This window comes from Oryza brachyantha, chromosome 10 (assembly GCF_000231095.2).
Source record: "Oryza brachyantha chromosome 10, ObraRS2, whole genome shotgun sequence".
Lineage (NCBI taxonomy): Eukaryota > Viridiplantae > Streptophyta > Magnoliopsida > Poales > Poaceae > Oryza > Oryza brachyantha.
In genome coordinates this window covers 1,280,544-1,299,906 of record NC_023172.2, presented here as the reverse complement: position 1 = coordinate 1,299,906, position 19,363 = coordinate 1,280,544, and the positions used below count along the sequence as shown (strand labels likewise).

The window sequence follows — 19,363 nt, the reverse complement described above, 5'->3', positions numbered from 1 at the left end:
TCTTATGACACCAAACGGCATATTTGTAAATAAAAAATAACTTTTAAATAAAAATTTTATATACATGTTATTAGTGATCTAAAAGAAGACGGTACTGAAAAATAAATTACGATAAAAAACCCCCTAAACTCAGCTCTAAATTTAAGGTTGAAATTCAAATTTTGGCTTATAAGCAAAAGCAAAAGCAAAAGGACAGGGGTGGTGATGAAAAGTTGGTGATAAGTAGAACTCCATTTTACATTATAGATGTCGTGGCCCTCACTATATGATAATAAATCTTGACACATAGGTAAAATATATTTATTGATATATGTATTAATCTAGTTATGATCAAAACATCTTTTAATATGGGCTCTTACCATTTTGCTTTTGTAGCTACTTATAAGCCAAAATTTTAAAGATTAATTTTGGATGTTTTCTTTTATCGTAGTTTATTTTAGAACATTTGCTTTTAAATCACTATAGACACAAATAAAGGTTTAGCCACAAATATCTTTTGTTAGGAAATAAGTCATTTTATTTTTTCTTCCGATAAGCTAAACAATGAATCATTTAACAGAGGAGGTATTAAAATAAAATATACTATAAGGGGTCTGACATAACCATTGTTACTAGGGGTGGACAGAAAGCTCGTGGCTCGTTAGCTCGCTTGACTCGTGACAAACTCGATTCGGCTCATTTCATTTTCTAACGAGCCGAGCTAGCATTTTAGCTTGTTAGAGATAACGAGTCAGCTCGAGCTGGCTCGTGAGCTGCTCGCGAGCCTAACGAGCTAGACCAAAGATACGCGATTCGTCGGCATTCATTGATTCCACCCCGGAAATCATGTGTTCAATACTTTATAGGTTCACCATGTGATTTGTTGGTTCAAACTTTAATATTTAGATACAATTTCATATGATTTGCATGTTTGAACTGAAAATTTGCTTATATAATCTGTTAAAAAATTGTTTAAATTAACTTTTCATGCATGGCTCGCGAGCCTAACGAGCCAGCTCAAGCTTTGTAACGAGCCGAGCCAAGCTGGATTTTTAGCTCGTTACGATAACGAGCCGAGCCGAGCCAGCTCGTTCTCTTAACGAGCCAGACCGAGTCGAGCCGAGCCGACTCGTTATCCACCCCTAATTGTTACTCATGGGAGCAGTAAGTAGGTACTAACAAGGCACACGCTTATTACTAACGAGAAGAAAATAAAATATACAATAGTGGGTCCCACATAACCATTTTTACTTATGGGAGAGATCATTGTTGGCTGACAATTTGATTATTTTTTTATTGCAGGTCTCATCTTATTATACTGGTTGGATAAAAAAAAAAGTCCAAGTCCCTCATAAATTTTATAGTCCCTAGAGAGAAGGTCCACAACTACTGAAAGTCCATCAATCCACACGTGCCCTTATTCCCTCCTTTGTATTCACATACATACTATTACCTTATCATGGATTCATATTATTGTTTCTTTTTGTGATATACATTAGAGTTGTCTTTAGGAAGTGTCTTTACTCGTGAAACGGTTCTGAAGACAGAGACGACTAGAAAAATGTCTTCAATAAGACGTCTCTTTTGAGCCTCTTTGTCAAGACCGTCTCTTTTCAGTCTTTTTGTCCTAATGTATAAACACATCAAGCAGACGGCGTGATTAAAAGGAACAAATCTATAAATAATTTCCATTGTGGTTTAGTTTTAAAATTAAATATTAAAAAATTTTGACAAAATAAAAAAATCTTTTCTATTCAGGCGGAGGATATATTCATCAAGCACATATTCACGGCTATTGATCTTTTCGCTTTTGCTTATAGTTATAAGCCAAAATTTAAATTTTTAATCCTAAATTTAAAGTTGATTTTAAGATTTTGCATTATAGTTTATTTTTTAACATTGGCTTTTAGATCACTAAGAAGACATATATGAAAGTTTTATTTATAATTATTTTTTGTGGTAAATATGTCATTTGTCTTTTTCATTAAAATGGCCAGTGAGCACTGATCACTGTTCTGGCAGTTGAAACATATATTCCAATTCTTCAGCTATAAAAACCGAAATGTAAATATTTGGTGGTCATGATTGATACCACGACATAACAAGGTTGCAAACTTTCGCTGATCACAATCAGATAATGTTTCAAAGTAAAACCCTGCAGACTCAGCGAGCAGACAGATGAGTGATTTGTTCTGTCTGCTTTTTAAGATTGTAACCAGAGCACTCCTTGTGAAGAACGATAAAATAAAAATTAATACACATTGATTGTCGTCAGTTCTCCAAACCACCGGCCGGTTAACTTATCGCCGGTAACGCTAATGGTAATACTAGAATAACCACGTTAAATTTAAAAATAATAATTTAATGTTTTAAAAAATTTTATATGGTTCCTTATGGTTTAGTGCGGTAAATGATGGTGGGGTGGGACACAAACATATTTGCAAACGGAAGATAATTCATGAATAAAATTTTTATATATATATTCTTAGCAATCTAAAAGTCAATGCTAGAAAATAAACTTGATAAAAAAACCTAAAAGTTAACCCTACATCTAAGATTGATAACTTAAATTTTAAGCTATAAGTATAAACAAGTAAAAAGATGGCAATGAAGAACAAAGGGAAGGGAAAGCATGCTTGTCATGTGCGAATCAAAAGCTGAAATAGTATGCTGCTCTGCACAGGCAGCAGATCGACTCTGCACTATCACGAGACCGAGACAGGCGAGACTGGGGTGATTAGCTGGGGAAAAAGAAAATTTTAGGTGTCACGTCAAATATTTGATCGGATGTCTGTAGAGGTTTTCGGATACGAATGAAAAAATAAATTTCACGGCTCGCTTAGAAACTGTAAGATGAATCTTTTGAGCCTAATTAATACGTCATCAGCACATACGGGTTACTGTAGCACTTATGGCTAATCATAGACTAATTATGCTCAAAAGATTCGTCTCGAGATTTCTTCCATAAATGTATAATTAGTTTTTTGTTTCATTTATGTTTAATGCTCTATTTAGATGTCTAAAGATTCAATGTGATATTTTTGGAGGAAAATTTTGGGAACTAAACAAGTTCTAAATAAACGATGGTAAGAGAGAATCAAACATGAAAGAGAAATTTTAAGGTGTTTGAAAAATATGTCGAGGTAGCAAATCTTTACACAAGAAAATATAATATTACTCCTTGTTTTGTTCTATTTAATGCTAATAACTTTGACCATTTGTCTTAATGAAAAATTTTATATAATTAATTAATTATTTTGTTACGATTTAAATTATTACTATAGTAACTACACACGTTACTTATAATTTTATATATTTATATTAAAAAATAAATAAAACTAACGGTCAACGTAGATAAAGTCAACTGCGTAAAACGAAAAACCGAAGATTTTAAGGATGGTAAACGTAATATGAGATCTTTTGCATGCATGTTGTGTTTGTCTCTCAGACTCAAAACTCTAAAAACAGAACACAGTGACAGATCGAGTTGGCCGGGTCTCTTGCGGCTGCATGCAAAGTCTCTCCACTCAAGACAAAGTCTCTCGATCCACTCATCAAATCAAGCTAGTAATACTAATACCCACACGCACGCACGCACGCGTGCGATCGACCAAGGCGATCAGTACGTACGTGGCAGCCATGGCCGCGGCCGTGTCCGTGTCCGTGATCTTGTTCTTGAGCGCGCTGGCCGGAGGCGGAGCCGTGGAGGCGCTGCTGGGAGCGCCGCCGAGTCCCGGCGCGGCGGCGAAGGCGAAGGTGGCGGCGGTGCTGGCGTTCGGCGACTCGGTGGTGGACACGGGCAACAACAACTACATCCGCACCATCATCCGCTCCAACTTCCCTCCCTACGGCAAAGACTTCCCCGGCGGCAAGGCCACCGGCAGGTTCTCCGACGGCAAGATCAGCGTCGACTTCTTAGGTTAGGTTCCTACCTAATTTTACTTATCTCCCGTGTTTCCACATGCACCTAATAATTCTATATACTAGCAGAACGCATGAAGTCAATGTGTTTATGGTTTAGCCACTAATATTTGCTTGGATATTTCGAATTAACATTTAAAAACCACCCAAGTGATCGACTCTACCCATTATATTACACTGTTTATATCACCTCTATATAAGTCACATAGATATATAGATGTTATATTTATAACTATACAACATATATATATATATATATATATATATATATATATATATATATATATATATATATATATATATATATATATATAATTATATCAATCTAAGAAGTACCCCTCTGGTTTTTTTATAACGTCATTGACTTTTGATTTTATATTTGATCATTTGTCTTATTTAAAAAATTATATTATTATTAGTTATTTTATTATTATTTGATTTATTAATAAAAACTTTAAGAATGACCTATAATTTTTTATATTTGCACAAAGTTTTTTGTATAAAATAAACGATTAAAACTTAGATTTAAGAGTTTGTATCAAAATTTTTTGTATAAAATTTTTTGTATCAAAATTTTTTGTATAAAATTTTTTGTATCAAATAAAGAAAAACGGACAGAACAGTTTGTATCAAAAGTTGTATAGATAGGTTTTTAGATGTCGGAATTGATCATTGGCATGCATCCAATATATCTGTATATATGAGAGAATGCAGCGTCAGCGCTTGGGGTGAAGGAGATGCTGCCGCCGTACCTGGACAAGAAACTCACCATGGACGACCTCAGGACGGGCGTGAGCTTCGCGTCGGCGGGGAGCGGCTACGACAACGCCACCTGCCGGACCATGATGACGGGGCTGACGGTGGAGCGGCAGCTGCAGCTGTTCGCGGAGTACAAGGCCAAGCTGGGCGGCGCCATGCCGGAGCGGGCGCTCTACCTCCTCTGCTGGGGCACCAACGACGTCGTCCAGCACTTCACCCTCGGCGACGGCAAGACGGAGCCGCAGTACGCCGACTTCATGGCGCAGCGCGCCGTCGGCGCCGTCCAGACCCTGGTCGGCCACGGCGCCCGGCTGATCCTCGTCGTCGGGGCGCCGCCGGTCGGGTGCGTCCCGGCGCAGCGGATCATCGCCGGCGGGGTGCGGCGGCAGTGCGCCACCGACCGCAACCAGGTGGCCCTGCTCTACAACCGCAAGCTCAGCCAGGAGATCAACCGGCTCAATGGCCAGCTCGCCGGCGTCAAGATCATCTACGTTGACCTCTACTCCATCCTCACCGACGTCATGCATGGCTACCAAGCCCTAGGTACCACCATCTACCTCTACTCGATCATTTCCAACAAATTATTGACGGCAACCTCTTTTAATCGGTTGGGGGTCACCTCAATCCGTTTATTTTGATTTCATGGCTATACACCAGATATATTAATATATGATATATCAATTAATAAGTATGACAATCATACTAGTTTTAAAGTTTTAATACGACCGTCCATGATACTTAGTCATATGTATTCTTTTCCTACGAGTACACGCATACATATATCACACTCATACTCATACATCCACACGATTGCTTTCTAATACATATCTAAATAAGATTAGAGATCTAGCCATACGTATTATGGGTGGATCAGGTTCCTCTGCATGCAATCGACTGCACTGTGCACCGTCAGTGACATGTGATACCAGGGTTCGCTGGGCCTACGTGTCAGTAACGACTGCACGGTATAGTCAACCGCAGAGGACCTTCATTACATTGTGGGCACATTGAATCATAAATTTATAATAGTTGTATTCTTTATATCATATTATTCTTAGGTTTTTTCTTGACTTTTGCACGTGAGCATCTCAAACTACTCAACGACATTTTTTTTTAAAAAAATACATATAAGTTCTTAATCTCACATTTCTAAAATAGAATTTTAACTTTATATTAGTTAATTCCTTCGTTTAGGTCATTAATTAGATTTTTTGTACGTATCTCGAACTGCTTAACAACATGTTTTTCTTTTAAAAAAGTCGATATAGAAGTTCATAATCTTACAATTTTTAAAATAGATTTTTAGCTTTACAGTAGTTAATTCCATCAGTTATATTACTGAATGTCTATTAAAAATTAAGTAATCTTTAATCTTTAATTAACAAAATAAGAACCACAGCCAATGTACCAAACCATATAGATTTTTTTCTAAACATATAGTTGTTTATATGACTAACCTAAATATATATATGGCAAAATTACTTGAAGGTTTCAAGAATGGGAAGGATGCATGCTGTGGTTACATCGGGCTAGCGGCCAGCGTGTTGTGCAACTTCGCGAGCCCGCTTTGCGACGTACCATCGGACTACGTCTTCTGGGACAGCTACCACCCCACGGAGAGGGCCTACAAGCTCATGGTCGATCAGGTCGTCCATCGTTACCTCCGCTTTCTATAGTCATCATCACCTAGCTAGCTAATTAATCTGGCTTAATTAATTGGTCATATGGTATTTCATTTTTTCTCCTTCCTTTAAGCTACTTAATTCACCACAAGTATATATAAGCTACTCTAGCTCACCGCTACTCCGTCTATTCAGCTTGTGTTAAGGAGGACATATACAAATGTTTTGTACGACATATTATTCGTGTGTAGTGGTGTGTGCCCGTGTGTTATAGAACTGCATTTGTGTGAGCTTTTAGCTCTTCTTGTTTTGTGACTACATGTTATTTTCTATTGATATAGTTTTAGTCTCCTTTCTATTAAGTCTGAAAGAAGGCGGGGTGGACCATGTGGTTGTTGACGGTGGTGGTGCCCAGGTAGGATGTCCCAAGCCACCTGAGCCAGAGCGCATGATTTGTTTACGCTGCCTAGACAGATTATTCAACTAAAAATAACATTCGTTGAGTAGTTATTTACAATAATACCATATTTTTTTAATAATACGCTTGCTACATGATCTAATAAGTACAGTAGCAACCTATCTGGTCTATTGGATCTATTATGGTATACGACTAACGTATATTCTAAGATATACTTAAACAAATAAAAAACTAATAGCACAGCTTGTTCCTATGGTGCGAAGTTGTGTCTTTTGCTCGTAAGTGTAATATCGTTGGCCCATTACGTATGTGCTAGTTTAGTGTGGAATTATACTAAAACCTTATTGGTTTTTATAATTAATCAAGTACTATTCCTATATTATTTTAGATGTAATTAAACCTTTTATGCGGTTACATAACTCAGGGGACATGTGGACCTAGTCCGAGCATGTCCTCCACGGTGCAATTGACGCTTGTGAGATGAAGTACAGTTGTACGATCAATAATCGGGCTAGTACATCTGAGAACGTGAGATTCTACTCCTTTGTTTTATTTTATAATTCACTTTCTATCTATTATAAGTCAAATCCATCGAAAAGTTCAATTTTAGTTTCATCAAATTTATTACTAAATATATTTTTATAGTATACTTATTTTGTGCTGAACTATTATACTTTTTAATAGATTAGATTGGATTTAAAAGAGTTTAACTTGAAATAATATTAAGATAAACCGAGAGAGTGATATCATCCATCGATAGTCTTTCGGTTTGGCGACATGGTCGGTTCATATATACTTCCCGAATCTCCATATGCAATACACGTGGGCACCACGACTGATGGTCGCTCTCCAAAATGGGGATCTTCGTACGGATCGATCCAACTGCATGTGGCAGCCTCAAACTACTGATGCATACATGCATATATCATATATATGTGCATATATGCATATATACATGCCATATGTGCATGTGCACGAGTGGTTGATCAGTTGAGCCTCTTCATTTATCTCTCAACGTTAATAATTAATATGATGGGAGAAGCATATATATATATATATATATATATACACTTCTTGATTGAACCCTTTCATTAGCCCACATCTTTTTATTTGGATATTCTTTTTCTTACACATTTTTTCCAATCTGGACCAGTTGAACTATCTTAATTTGTTAATTAGAGGACATCGATTTAACTGTGGAGAAATTAAAGAGGAGGGTGACTAGTGCATATACCACGGTGACAAACTAAGGCTACACTTGAGGACAAGAATGAAGCGAGAACATCAAACGGTAAGGGAGCTAAGATCCCAAGTATAAATAGACGATTAGCGGGGTCTAAAATAAAACTTTAGAGCATTTCCAACAACTCTTCTATCCCATCTTGTATCTTAAAAATAGAGGATGAAGGATAAAAATATAGCTCCAACGAAATATCCATCATATCCTTTATTTTTAGATGTCATCTATATCAGGAGAAAAACTCTATATTTATATGTTCTCTCCATTCTCCAAAGAGATAAAGAGGATGTCATATATGAATGATCTGCTGGAGTATAGAGAGATACGAAGGATAAAACTGTTTTAGATGATCATCCAAATAAAGTTATGGATGATTAAATTTAGATAAGCGATTGAGAATGCTCTTAGTAAGAGCAAGGGTTGACATGAAAATTCACTCGTAGTATATTATAGTGAAAATGCCAAAAAATGTATCGATTCTGATTAAGTAGCGAGTTATATTTTTGGTAGCTGTTATTTTACACAACATTTTTCTTGGATATCAATTGATTTATTCACTAGTATAGCGGAACAAGAGACAATATTTTTTTCTTACTCGCCATCATTGGGCTCATGAGTGATAGGCCCACGGCGATAAGAGAGAAAACAAATTTTATGATATATTGAAATGATACAACCCAAAATTAGTACAAATATGTCGTTAAGAAAAGACAGCTTGATGTACTTACATGTACAGTAACCAGGGGACCTAACTAGTACTACCTCCCTTTCATAATACAACATGTTAGATGATGTTAGACTTGCCACGTTTGATTATTTATTTTATTTAAAAATTTTATAAAAATATAAAAGATAATAAATCGTGTAAAGTTTTTTAATAATAAAGTAAGTCACAAGCAATATAAATGATATTTTCATAATTTTTTAAATAATATAAATGATCAAACATTACAAGTAAAAATTAAACATTTTCTATACTTCTTTTAGTAATGGTGGTGACGGTGAATCTGTCATCCACCACCTATATTATATAATATTGTCTTACCAACTATTTCTTTATGTATATAAAATATTTTAAAATAGTCCTATATATTGGTTCTATTTTTCATCTCCAAAAAATACAAGTTTCGAACAATACTAACATATATAATTTATATTTCTCCGTAGCAAAACACGAGTATTTAGCTAGTAGATTATAAAATGGAGGGAGCAGACAGCTAAGCTATAGACAATATCTCTCGAAGAAAAAGAAAAGAAAAGAAAAACAAAATATGCGCATGTGGGGGATGCAATGCAGTCCACACGCAACAACGGACGGCAAGATGTGCCTCCACGCCCCTCCCCGCCACGATCCAACGGCCAGCGTCGGTTTGGCGGTCGGTTGGTCGCCCTCGCCCTCGTCGCGCACATGCCCGCCTCGGATTCTCCCGCCCCGGCCGCCACACGCCGCGCGGGTCAAGTCCCCACGTGGGGGCCACCGGGTTCGTGGGGCCCGCTGTCAGCGAGAGTGGCCGTCGATGTCGTGGGATCCGTATGATTGGATGGGATAGTGGTGGCGGTGTGATGGGCGGTCGGGGTCCAGAGAGATCAGTCAGGCTATTATCTCAGGGTCAAGCCCAGATGCCCGTACTTGGTCGGTGCTCTTATTGCTGCAACTTGGGACAAGTTGATTATTTCTGGATGGAACGCCTTGGTTTTTCTATATCCATTTGAGTACTCTTTATCTTGCATATTTATACATTACTGTTGTTTTTTTTCTAAAAAAAGTTATGCTATCGTTGCTTTCATCCTAAAATATAACCGCGTGTGGCACTCAAAATTTATTTCAAAATATATTGAAATTCTAACGTGTTCTTCGTTTGATTCTACTAATATTTCTAGTACCTATACATAGTTGTAAAAGTTATTATATTCTAGTAAGAAGGGTGTAGCTCACAATTCTTGTTAGGAAAATACATAATCTCTTATATATTTGTGTTGTAAAAGTGAATTTATATATGGCCGGAGGAAACACTGTTGGAGAAAATAATATCGATCATGGTTTTTTCTCCTCCTAAATATAACTGTTTATGTGAAAAAGAAACCATTTTAGAGTTCAAGTTCGTCAATATAATTACTCTGGAAGGAAAATATTCAGCTGTTTTCATTAAAATACCGTTCTAGCTACCCCATCGATAAAATTAGTTTTGAAAAGAAGAACTATTCCATATGTGAACCTATGCCATTGACATGTCAAAAAAATAATTAGGCTAGTACAGAGAGGGGACAGGGAGAAGAGAATGACAAGTTGGGATTAGAGATTCACATGTGCAAATCACTTGCTAATATCAAATCACACACACACAAAGAAACCCAAGATGGCGACTTGAAAGTCAACTGCACCACCCTACTCCCTATATAAAAGGCAGCCCGGCATAACCTCCTCCAGCCCTTGCCCGGAGGAGGGTTAATTAGCAGCTACTTCATTAAATTATCTACTAATTAATTTCCCTCTCTGCCTTCTCATCAAACTACGAAATCTTCCCAATCTTTAGACCTTGATTTCCATCAAAAGAACAAACTTTCTTCTCTCCTTAATTTGATCTTCCTCTACCCTCTTGCAAAATTTTATGCAAGTGTTCTTGCTCTGCTATTAGATGATCATGTCAACTCATCCTTGATGCAGAATTGCAGAGTTATTAATAGGTAGCTAGTTAGCTACACCTTCTGGAGCTAGCTTCTCTTGTTGCTTTGCTGATTTCTTGGCTGCAGATCGATCGATGGAGCACGTCCTCGTCGACCAATTCACCGGCGGCATCGACGACGGCCGGCGGCTCACCGTGGTGCCGCCTCGCAGAAGCATCTACGGCAGCTGCTTCACGTATGCGCCGGCGCGGACTCCATTTCAGTACACGCCTTACGAGGCGGCGTTGTACTCCTCGCTCTCTCTCCCACACATGCCTTACACTTACCACGCGGCGGCGGCGGCGCCATGTCCGGCGCCGGGGGCTCTCTTCCCGCACCTGCCGATCCCGGCGGCCTTGACCAAATACTCCACGCTCCCTTACGGGCCATGGCCGCGGGCGCCGCCGGCCGCCACTGCCGTCACCAAGGGAAGAGCGGTGGCGATGATGCGGAGCAAGCAGGTGGCGGGAGAGTGCAAGAGGAAGAAACCGAGGACGCCGAGGTCGGCGGAGGAGCCGGTGAGGGCGCAGCGGAGGCGGCCGCTCGAAAGGGCGGCGCCGCTGCCCCCGGCGCCGGCGGTCGCCGCGGCGCTGGACGACCTGGAGCGGGAGGTAGCGCGCGGGTTCGTGGAGGACCTGCTGCACGCGCTGGCGCCGCCGCCCAGCAGCCTGCCGCTGCCCACCTTCTCCCTCGTCAGAGCGGCCGCCGCAAAGGCCCCGCCGTCCTGCGCCGTGTAGGCCGCCGGCCGGAGATCCACGGCCGCCGCCGCCGCCGTCTTCGCATCGATATTTATGCATGCGAGGTTGCGAGCGGCGGCGGTTTTATTATTATTATTATTATTATTATTATTATTATTATTATTATTCGTCTTTAAATCTGTATGTGTGTCTATTATTTTTTTTCCATTTCTTTCACCGAGACATTTTTTTTTCTTTGGATGGAAGAAATGGTGAGAAAAAAAAGTGTGTTTTGTTTCAATTTATTTCTATAATTTTGAGGGCTGTGTGAGATAAGTAAACCCAGGTAGGGATTGGCTAAAGCCTAAGGCTAATCAAGGGTTTACATAGAATTATTCACAGCGATTATGTATGTTCTTGATGGGGTCTGTTTTTTGTTGCCTTGTATCAAGATATATCTATCGATCAATTGGGGTGTTCTGTATGATGTCATCATCCCTCTTGTGTCATAGTTTAGCAAAATCTTGCCTATTTTGAATTTGGGGACTATGTATCTCATGCATGATGATCCATTTATGCTGGTTTAATGGTTGGTTTGGTTTGCAACAAAGCAGATTCAAATCTGGTTGAGAGGTAGGTCGTCGTCAACACAGGGGAGCAGCGAATCCGATCAACCTGCCTCCTCCCTGCTTTCCTCGTCAGCATGGCAAAAGAAAATCGTTATTATAATATCCTCGAACACTGGTTTTTCTGTCACACCATCCTAAATTTTGGCTCGCTAAGACCCTATTTGTTTCCATAAATTCTAGGGCTAAAAACTGGTTCTACGACTAAAACATAAGTATTCTTTAGTCATATTACGTTTGTTTAGAGATACCACAACCTCATTAAATAACCTATCTAGTAGCACTTCATCCAACACCTAACTACCTTATCAATTCAGGGGTTGTTTAGTTGGCAAAAATTTTTACTAAAGGGGTCACATCGAAAACCGGATGTCGGAAGGGGTTTTCGACACGAATGAAAAAAACGAATTTCATGGCTAGCCTAGAAACCGTGAGACGAATTTTTTGAGACTAATTAATCCGTCATTACCACATGTTGGTTACTGTAGCACTTATGGCTAATCATGGAGTAATTAGGCTCAAAAGATTCGTCTCAAGATTTCTTCCGTAACTGTGCAATTAGTTTTTTGATTCATCTATATTTAGTGCTTTATTTGGGTGTTCAAAGATTCGATTATGATATTTTTGAAAAAAAAATTGGAAACTAAACAAGATCTCAATAGTAGGTGTGTTATAGGGCTTCAGTCCCTTTTAGCACATCCTCTAGAGACTTATGGACATAGGTAGTTTTAGCCTATTTTAGTCCCTCTTGTTTGGTATTTTAGGGGCTAAAAGAGATTAAAGTAGAGAGACTTATGGATTAGCCCCTCTAAATAATTTGATCCATGCCACTGTAGATTCATTGTATTAAAAAAATACCATTACTATTTATGATATCGGTTAGATGCCACTGTAATTTTATAAAATTGGGTATATGCCATCACTGTCATATTTTTCGTCAAGCTCTCCGTTCTCTTTTTTTTTTTTTTTTTGTCTTCTCCTCATTTTTTGTCTTCTCCTCTACTATCTTCGGCGGCGCCGGCATCGACGGCTCGCCTATCGTTTTGGCTACCTCCGTGCGAGTCACCTATCTGGAGAAGAGTGCGTACGTCCTCCTAAGGCAAGAGCTGGTCGGCGCGCTAGGGCCCAACACGAGCGGCTCTACGCTTGGCCTTGACGTATTCGCCGGCGGCGCGGTGATGAAGCTGCAGACGCGCAAGGAACTTCGTGTATTCCGACAAGAGCACCAAGCTGGTGTGCCTCACGATGCTGCCGTCGCCGGACGCGGACGGGTTCTTGGTGCTCGGCAGCCTGACCCATCCACGGCTTATGCTGCTGTTTGGAGAGAGATTGGGAGCAGAGAAGAGGTGAAGATGGAGGAAGAAGATGGAACTGACATGTGGGTCCCATGTCTAGAGGTATTTTGGTCTATACGAGGATGAAAAACATGACGGCAATAGCATGAATCTAATTTTACAAAATTACAGTGACATCTGACTGATATTGTGAATAGTAATGATATTTTCCTAAAATAGTAAATTTGTAGTGGATGGATCAAATTAATAAACAACCCCTAAATTGCTACCCACAATTAGTTTCTACACGCTAGAATACCATCCTAAATAAAATTACCCTCGCACTTCTCCGTCTGTGCTCGTCGGCGCCGACCTTGTTGTTGCCATCCACCTCCACCACTGTCGGTGATTCCCTCTCCCCCGCCTCTTCCACCGCCGCTGTTGCCACATCTCGTCATAGCAAGCGTTGTCTGGTGCGCACTAGGAGGAGGAAATGGCGAGCATATCTGAGGATGACGTTGGGTCAGAGCGTTGCTGCAGGAGCTATAGCCCCAACGCCGATGTCAGCGAGTCGGAGACCTCCAGTGACTACACCGCACCGACCACCACAACCACAACCACAACCTGTCGATTTGACTCCTCCTTGGCCTCCTGTGGCCTCGCTTCCTCCTCCTCCTTCCTCCCCACCCCACCCCGCCCTCCACTGCCACCTTTTTCCTCTCTACCAAGCCCGACGTCCGAACTCTCCGGTTCGTCCTAGCCAGGGTTCTAGGTTTCGAACCAAATGGGCCGAAATTCACTGAAATTCGTCCATTTCGGTAGGGCCCGAGAAAATTAAAAACCGGCCAAATAATTTCGGCCTATTTTGAAAAACGAGGATGGCCCAAGGTCCATATAAGCCCACCTATGCATCCTCTAGGTATATAAGTGCAAACAACACACTGAAAAACCTTAACTTTCTTTCTCTTCTCTGCCCACTCTTCTACTGGCGGCTGTGCTACAAGCTGACAACGGGGAGGCATGATCAGCAAGGTGAAGGTGAGGAATATCTGCTCCGTTGTCCTAGTCTCCCTAGCTCCATCTCCCAATGTTCCCCTCCATCTCTCCCTAGAGATCGAGTCCACAATCCTCTCCTCATAGAGCTCTCATGTGGTAGCGACCTAGTACGTGACGGTGCCGCCGGTGGTCAAGAAAAAGGTGACAGCAATCGGATGAGGAACATGCACAACACTGCTGCTCCAAATGCATTGGTTGGTGATGATGTGGCGAGAGGAGCTACAACCAAGCAAGCGGCAAGGTCGCCACTAGCTTGTGAAGGTAAGAACAGAGTAGTCTGATGCGTGTACGTATTTGTTTTAGCAATATTAATTGGAATTTATTCATGCAATTTTCTGGGTAGTCCAACCTGTATAGAAAATGAATGAATCTTCTAATTTTCCATGTGTGATAATGCTGGTATGATCCTATGAATGTTGTTCACATCTATGTACAATTGCAAATACAGTTATAAGCTTTGATATTAATTTGTAGTTACTATTATTTTGCTTGTGCTCATGCTTGTTATATTCCTATGATCATTTTACCAATTTTTTTGTTGTTTATTTGAATTTTGTGTGAAATTCGGTCAAATTTTATCTGAAATTTCCGAAGTTCATCAATTTCGGTAGGTGCTGAAATTTTTATGCAATTGAATCCCAGAACCCTGGTCCTAGATCCCCCTCTTGCGACCAGCAAGTGTGGGCTGGGAACCGGATCCATGGCACACGGTGGCTGCCAGCGAGCATGCAAGAAGGAAGAACAGAAGTGCAAGGGTATTTTCGTCTGGGATAATATTCCAACGTGTAGAACTTAATTGATTTAGGGTGGCAATTTAGCGAAGCCAAAATTTATGATGATATTGTACGAAACTCTTGTTTGAGAATACTATAATAGCAATTTTCTCGCTTGGCAATGACAGTGGCTCGGGGGCGCTAAGGATGGTGCATTGTACATGTGAAAGATTGGACGACCCACCGGGCCTCCCTATGCTGCCACCGACGCGGATGACCTTGTTCGTGCAGTTAATTTCATATTGTACTTTTAGGGGGTTTGGTGAATTTCAATGAACTACAAAATATGACTTGTGTGATAGGGTTAGACGGATAAGCAATTGTGCGATAGGGTTAGACGAATGAAACACTTGAAAGAGAAAGAGAATTGTGTAGATTACTGAAAGACTCGTATGATATTTTTCTTTATTGGTGTAAAGTTATATCTCACGAATTGTGTAGCCCGTAGTAATATAGGAACTTGATTTTTTTCCATTAATCATGTAATTCATAATATATATACTCACAAGAATGCCTGTGCATTTCACTGGGTTAAGTTAATTTTAATAATCCATATTAAAATAAGTTTTGAAAATAAATGATGCGTCGAGTCAAGAATGGACATGGATGCCCAGGAGTTGTTGTGCTACTGGGAGAAGTTTAGGTCACTAGTCTTTGTCCAACTCGTTGAGTCTGAGGATTTGTCCTTCGGACAACTGAGCTAGAAAGTGAGGTTTCTCTCCAACTGATGTTGACCTAGCTATGGTCACGGAGATTTGGATGGATTGGCGTATGGCATAATCACTTTATATTTTTATAATAGTAAATATAAAGATATTATTTTTCTAAAAAAATTACAAACTATATTTTTATAAAGTTATACAGATTTATACCCAATCCCCTATGAGAGGGCATTTAAAATAAGCGCAAAATGAGATGTAGATGATAGAAAGTCCACGTCGGGATACATATTCACTCTCGTAAAAGGAGCTATTTCATAAAAAAACTCAAAACAAACTATAATAGCATCATCTACGATGTATGCCTAGTTTGTAGCTAGTTATGAGGCCACAAGGCAGGCAAATTGGTTCAAAAAAATTTGCACCCAGGTTGAAGGTAGTTGACACCATTCGAAGGTCACTTAAGATGTACTGCGACAATGAACCTGCAATGTTTTATGCTCACAACAATAAATCAAATGGTGCTACCAAACACATTGACATTAAGTTTTATGATGTAAAAGAGAAAAATCCAATATCAGACCATTAGTCTTGAGCATATAAGAACAAAAGGAGATGTTAGCGGATTCGCTCATAAAAGGTTTACTGCCTAGTATGTTTAGAGAATACTTGGGGTGTGTTTGGTTGATCCGTGGTTTTTGGAAAAGCTGCTGTGAGTTGTGGGTTGTGAAAAAACAACTGTGGGAAAAGTAGAAAGTTGTTTGGTTAGAGCGGCTGTGAAACTGAACTGGTTGGTATCAGAGCCACCTTTGACCGTAGGATCAGCCCAATGGAAACCCTAAGAGCCCTCTGCTTTTCATGTTTGCGCATCGTTTGTGAAAGTTAGATTGCTTTGAAAATGGATTAGTGTTTTGCAAAGGCGTGAGTTATTTAAAAGCTAAATCTCTTTGGTTGAAAAGCGTGAGTAAAATGGTTTATGGGTAAAACTTTATTTACTTTGTTTCTTTAATGGTTTATTTATCTTGAAACAAAATTTTGCATCCATTGATTCTTAATCCTTGTCGTTCTCTAGATGGCCAACCACCCCTTGTTCTACCGTGGAAACGGAATGGCTGGATTTGTGGCAGAGTTGGCAAGATTGTCATTTACGGTAGGATACCCCTATGAACCGGAGTACACCACGATCCACCCTCTCAAAGACGAGTTTCCCCACCGTGTCAGGTTGGAGCTACACGGAATACCTGGTTACCTTCCTAACATGGAAGCAGAAGGAGCTGGAGGCTCGCATGAGCATGCCTGCCAGGAGGCCGCCTACAGTCTGATGACAACGCTCAGTGCCAGGCACGATCTGACGTTTCGTTATTCGGCATACCGGTATCACCCTCGTCCTGGACCCAATTTCATGGTCAGTAGGTTTTGGTCTGCCCAGAGCGAGCAAGACCCTACCTTCGATAGGATGTGCACAGTGTTGGAAGGCCTCGACCAAATGCATCACGACCTTCATGAAGCGTCCAAGGCCTTGAACGACGCCAAGCTCACTCAAATCGTCCGTCTGCAGGATGAGATCGACCGTTTGAAGAAGGAAAACGCCAGGCTCAAAGGACTCCCAGAGCCCGGTGGTGCAAGGCTTCGCACCACGGCAAGGAAGCGGACCCGCGGGCCACCAAGAGTTCAGTCTTACCCTGGTGCCCCGGATGAACCAAGACCGCTGATGCAGATGGTGCCAATGTCTCCGACCCCGGTTCCCGAGAAAGGTGTCTCCCCTTTTAATGCTGCAAGAAACCGCAATGGCACCGTCACAGTCTCTAGCAGCAGTGAGTCCGCCTCTGGTGAAGATGAAGACGACCTCTCCAACAACTCCAGGAGCCGTTCCGAAGACGAGAAAGAAGATCCATCCCCTGTCATCGATCGTCGCTCTCCGTCCGCGCACTAGACGTCACCTTTAGCTTCGTTCTTTAGTCGTTGTGTGCTAGTTTTGGTGTGTTAGGTTTGCTTCGCTTGGGGCTAGTGGTGAACCATAGCAGTATTGGGGTTATGGTTGTACCGCCAGGAGTTGTGTGGTTTTTAAGCGTGTTTCTTAAGCAAGACAATTGCAGTTTATTAACTAAATAAAGCCCCTGTTTGCTTAGCTGTTTCTTTTTCTTCTTTCTCTTTCTGTTCCCTCCCGCTCCTGCAGATGGTGAACACACGCAACGGTAACCGCAACACCGACCAGTCCAGCACTAGAGGACCTCCCCCCACCTCCTCCACCAGAGAACCCGTCACTCGCTCAGATCCTCGCTAGCCAGACATAGATGCTCACCCTCATGATGCAGCAGATGCAACAACAACAACAGCAGCACCAGCAAGTGCTACAACAGCTCTTGAACCAGCACCAGAACAACCAACAGCAGCATAGACCACCCCCTGTGCAGTCAAAGTTGTCGGAATTCCTCCGCGTTCGTCCCCCAACTTTCTCAAGCACTACCAACCCCATGGAGGCAAATGATTGGCTCCATGCTATTGAAAAGAAGCTCAACCTACTGCAGTGCACTGACCAGGAGAAAGTCTCCTTCGCCACACACTAGCTCATGGGTCCCGCCTCTGCTTGGTGGGATAATTTCCTAGTTACCCGCACTGCTACCACAGAAATAACTTGGGCTGAGTTCTGTCTCAACTTCCGCAAAGCTCACATCCCTGACGGGATAGTCACACAGAAGAAGCGTGATTTCCGCGCTTTGCAACAAGGTACCAAGACAGTGACAGAGTACCTTCATGAGTTTAATCGCCTAGCGCGATATGCCCCCGAGGATGTCCGCACTGACGCCAAAAGACAGGAGAAGTTCCTCGAAGGTTTGGATGATGAGTTGAAGAAGCAGTTGCTTTCGGGTGATTATGCTGACTTTGAGAGACTGGTCGACAAGGCCATCCGTCAGGAGGACCAGCACCTCCATATGGATAAGAAAAGGAAGGCCTCCCAGTTCAGGTCCAACCAGCCGCACCCGTAGAAGCCCCGGTTCCACACCGGCCCTCATCCTCAGAACCAGCAGCACGGGCAATCTACCTTAATTGTCCGCCAGCATCGTCCCTTCAACCCCAATAATTTCAACAACAGTGGTTCGTCTCAACGTGCTCTACCTCAGCGTGCTCTTCCTGCACCAGCTCCCCGACAACAGAAATGCACCTCCACCAACAGCTCAGCCTCCTCCAGCTAAGAAGGATACAGGGGGGATGTGTTACAACTGTGGCGACCCAGGTCACTTTGCCGATAAGTGCCCGAAGCCAAAGCGCAACGGGAAGAGGTTCGTGCAATCCCGTGTCAACTACGTTACTGCAGAAGAAGCACAGACTGCGCCAGAAGTAATACTGGGTACGTTCTCTGTCAACTCCGTACCTGCTACAGTACTTTTTGATTATGGTGCTACACATTCCTTTGTTTCAAAGAAATTTGTGGGATTGCATGGGTTAAGGAAGGAAGAACTTAAAAACACAATGCAGGTTAGTACCCCGGGAAATAGCATGACCTCGGTGAGCTATAGTCCAAACGTGCCCATAGAAATTGAAACAGCACAGTTTCTAGCCAATCTTATCCTTCTTAAGTCTAAAGACCTAGATGTCATTTTGGGAATGGACTGGATTACCAAGCATCAAGGAGTGATTGATTGTGCCAAGCGCACCATCACCTTAGTTAGTGTGGAAGGTGAAGTCGTGACTTA

The 19,363-nt window shown here is 41.4% G+C and overlaps 2 protein-coding genes across 2 annotated transcripts; both read left to right on the top strand.

Moving 5' to 3' along the window:
* The first annotated feature begins 3,554 nt into the window (after positions 1 to 3,554).
* On the top strand, positions 3,555 to 6,599 carry LOC102700833 (GDSL esterase/lipase EXL3-like). The gene is made up of 3 exons (XM_006662110.3): positions 3,555 to 3,898; positions 4,615 to 5,202; positions 6,148 to 6,599. The coding sequence occupies exons 1-3, from the start codon at positions 3,619 to 3,621 to the stop codon at positions 6,333 to 6,335; spliced, it is 1,056 nt and encodes a 351-aa protein (XP_006662173.2). The 5' UTR covers positions 3,555 to 3,618; the 3' UTR covers positions 6,336 to 6,599.
* Positions 6,600 to 10,306: 3,707 nt separating this feature from the next.
* LOC121055560 lies at positions 10,307 to 11,856 on the top strand. Its single transcript, XM_040528313.1, has 2 exons — positions 10,307 to 10,624; positions 10,691 to 11,856. The coding sequence occupies exon 2, from the start codon at positions 10,699 to 10,701 to the stop codon at positions 11,338 to 11,340; it is 642 nt and encodes a 213-aa protein (XP_040384247.1). The 5' UTR covers positions 10,307 to 10,624; positions 10,691 to 10,698; the 3' UTR covers positions 11,341 to 11,856.
* Positions 11,857 to 19,363: the final 7,507 nt, after the last annotated feature.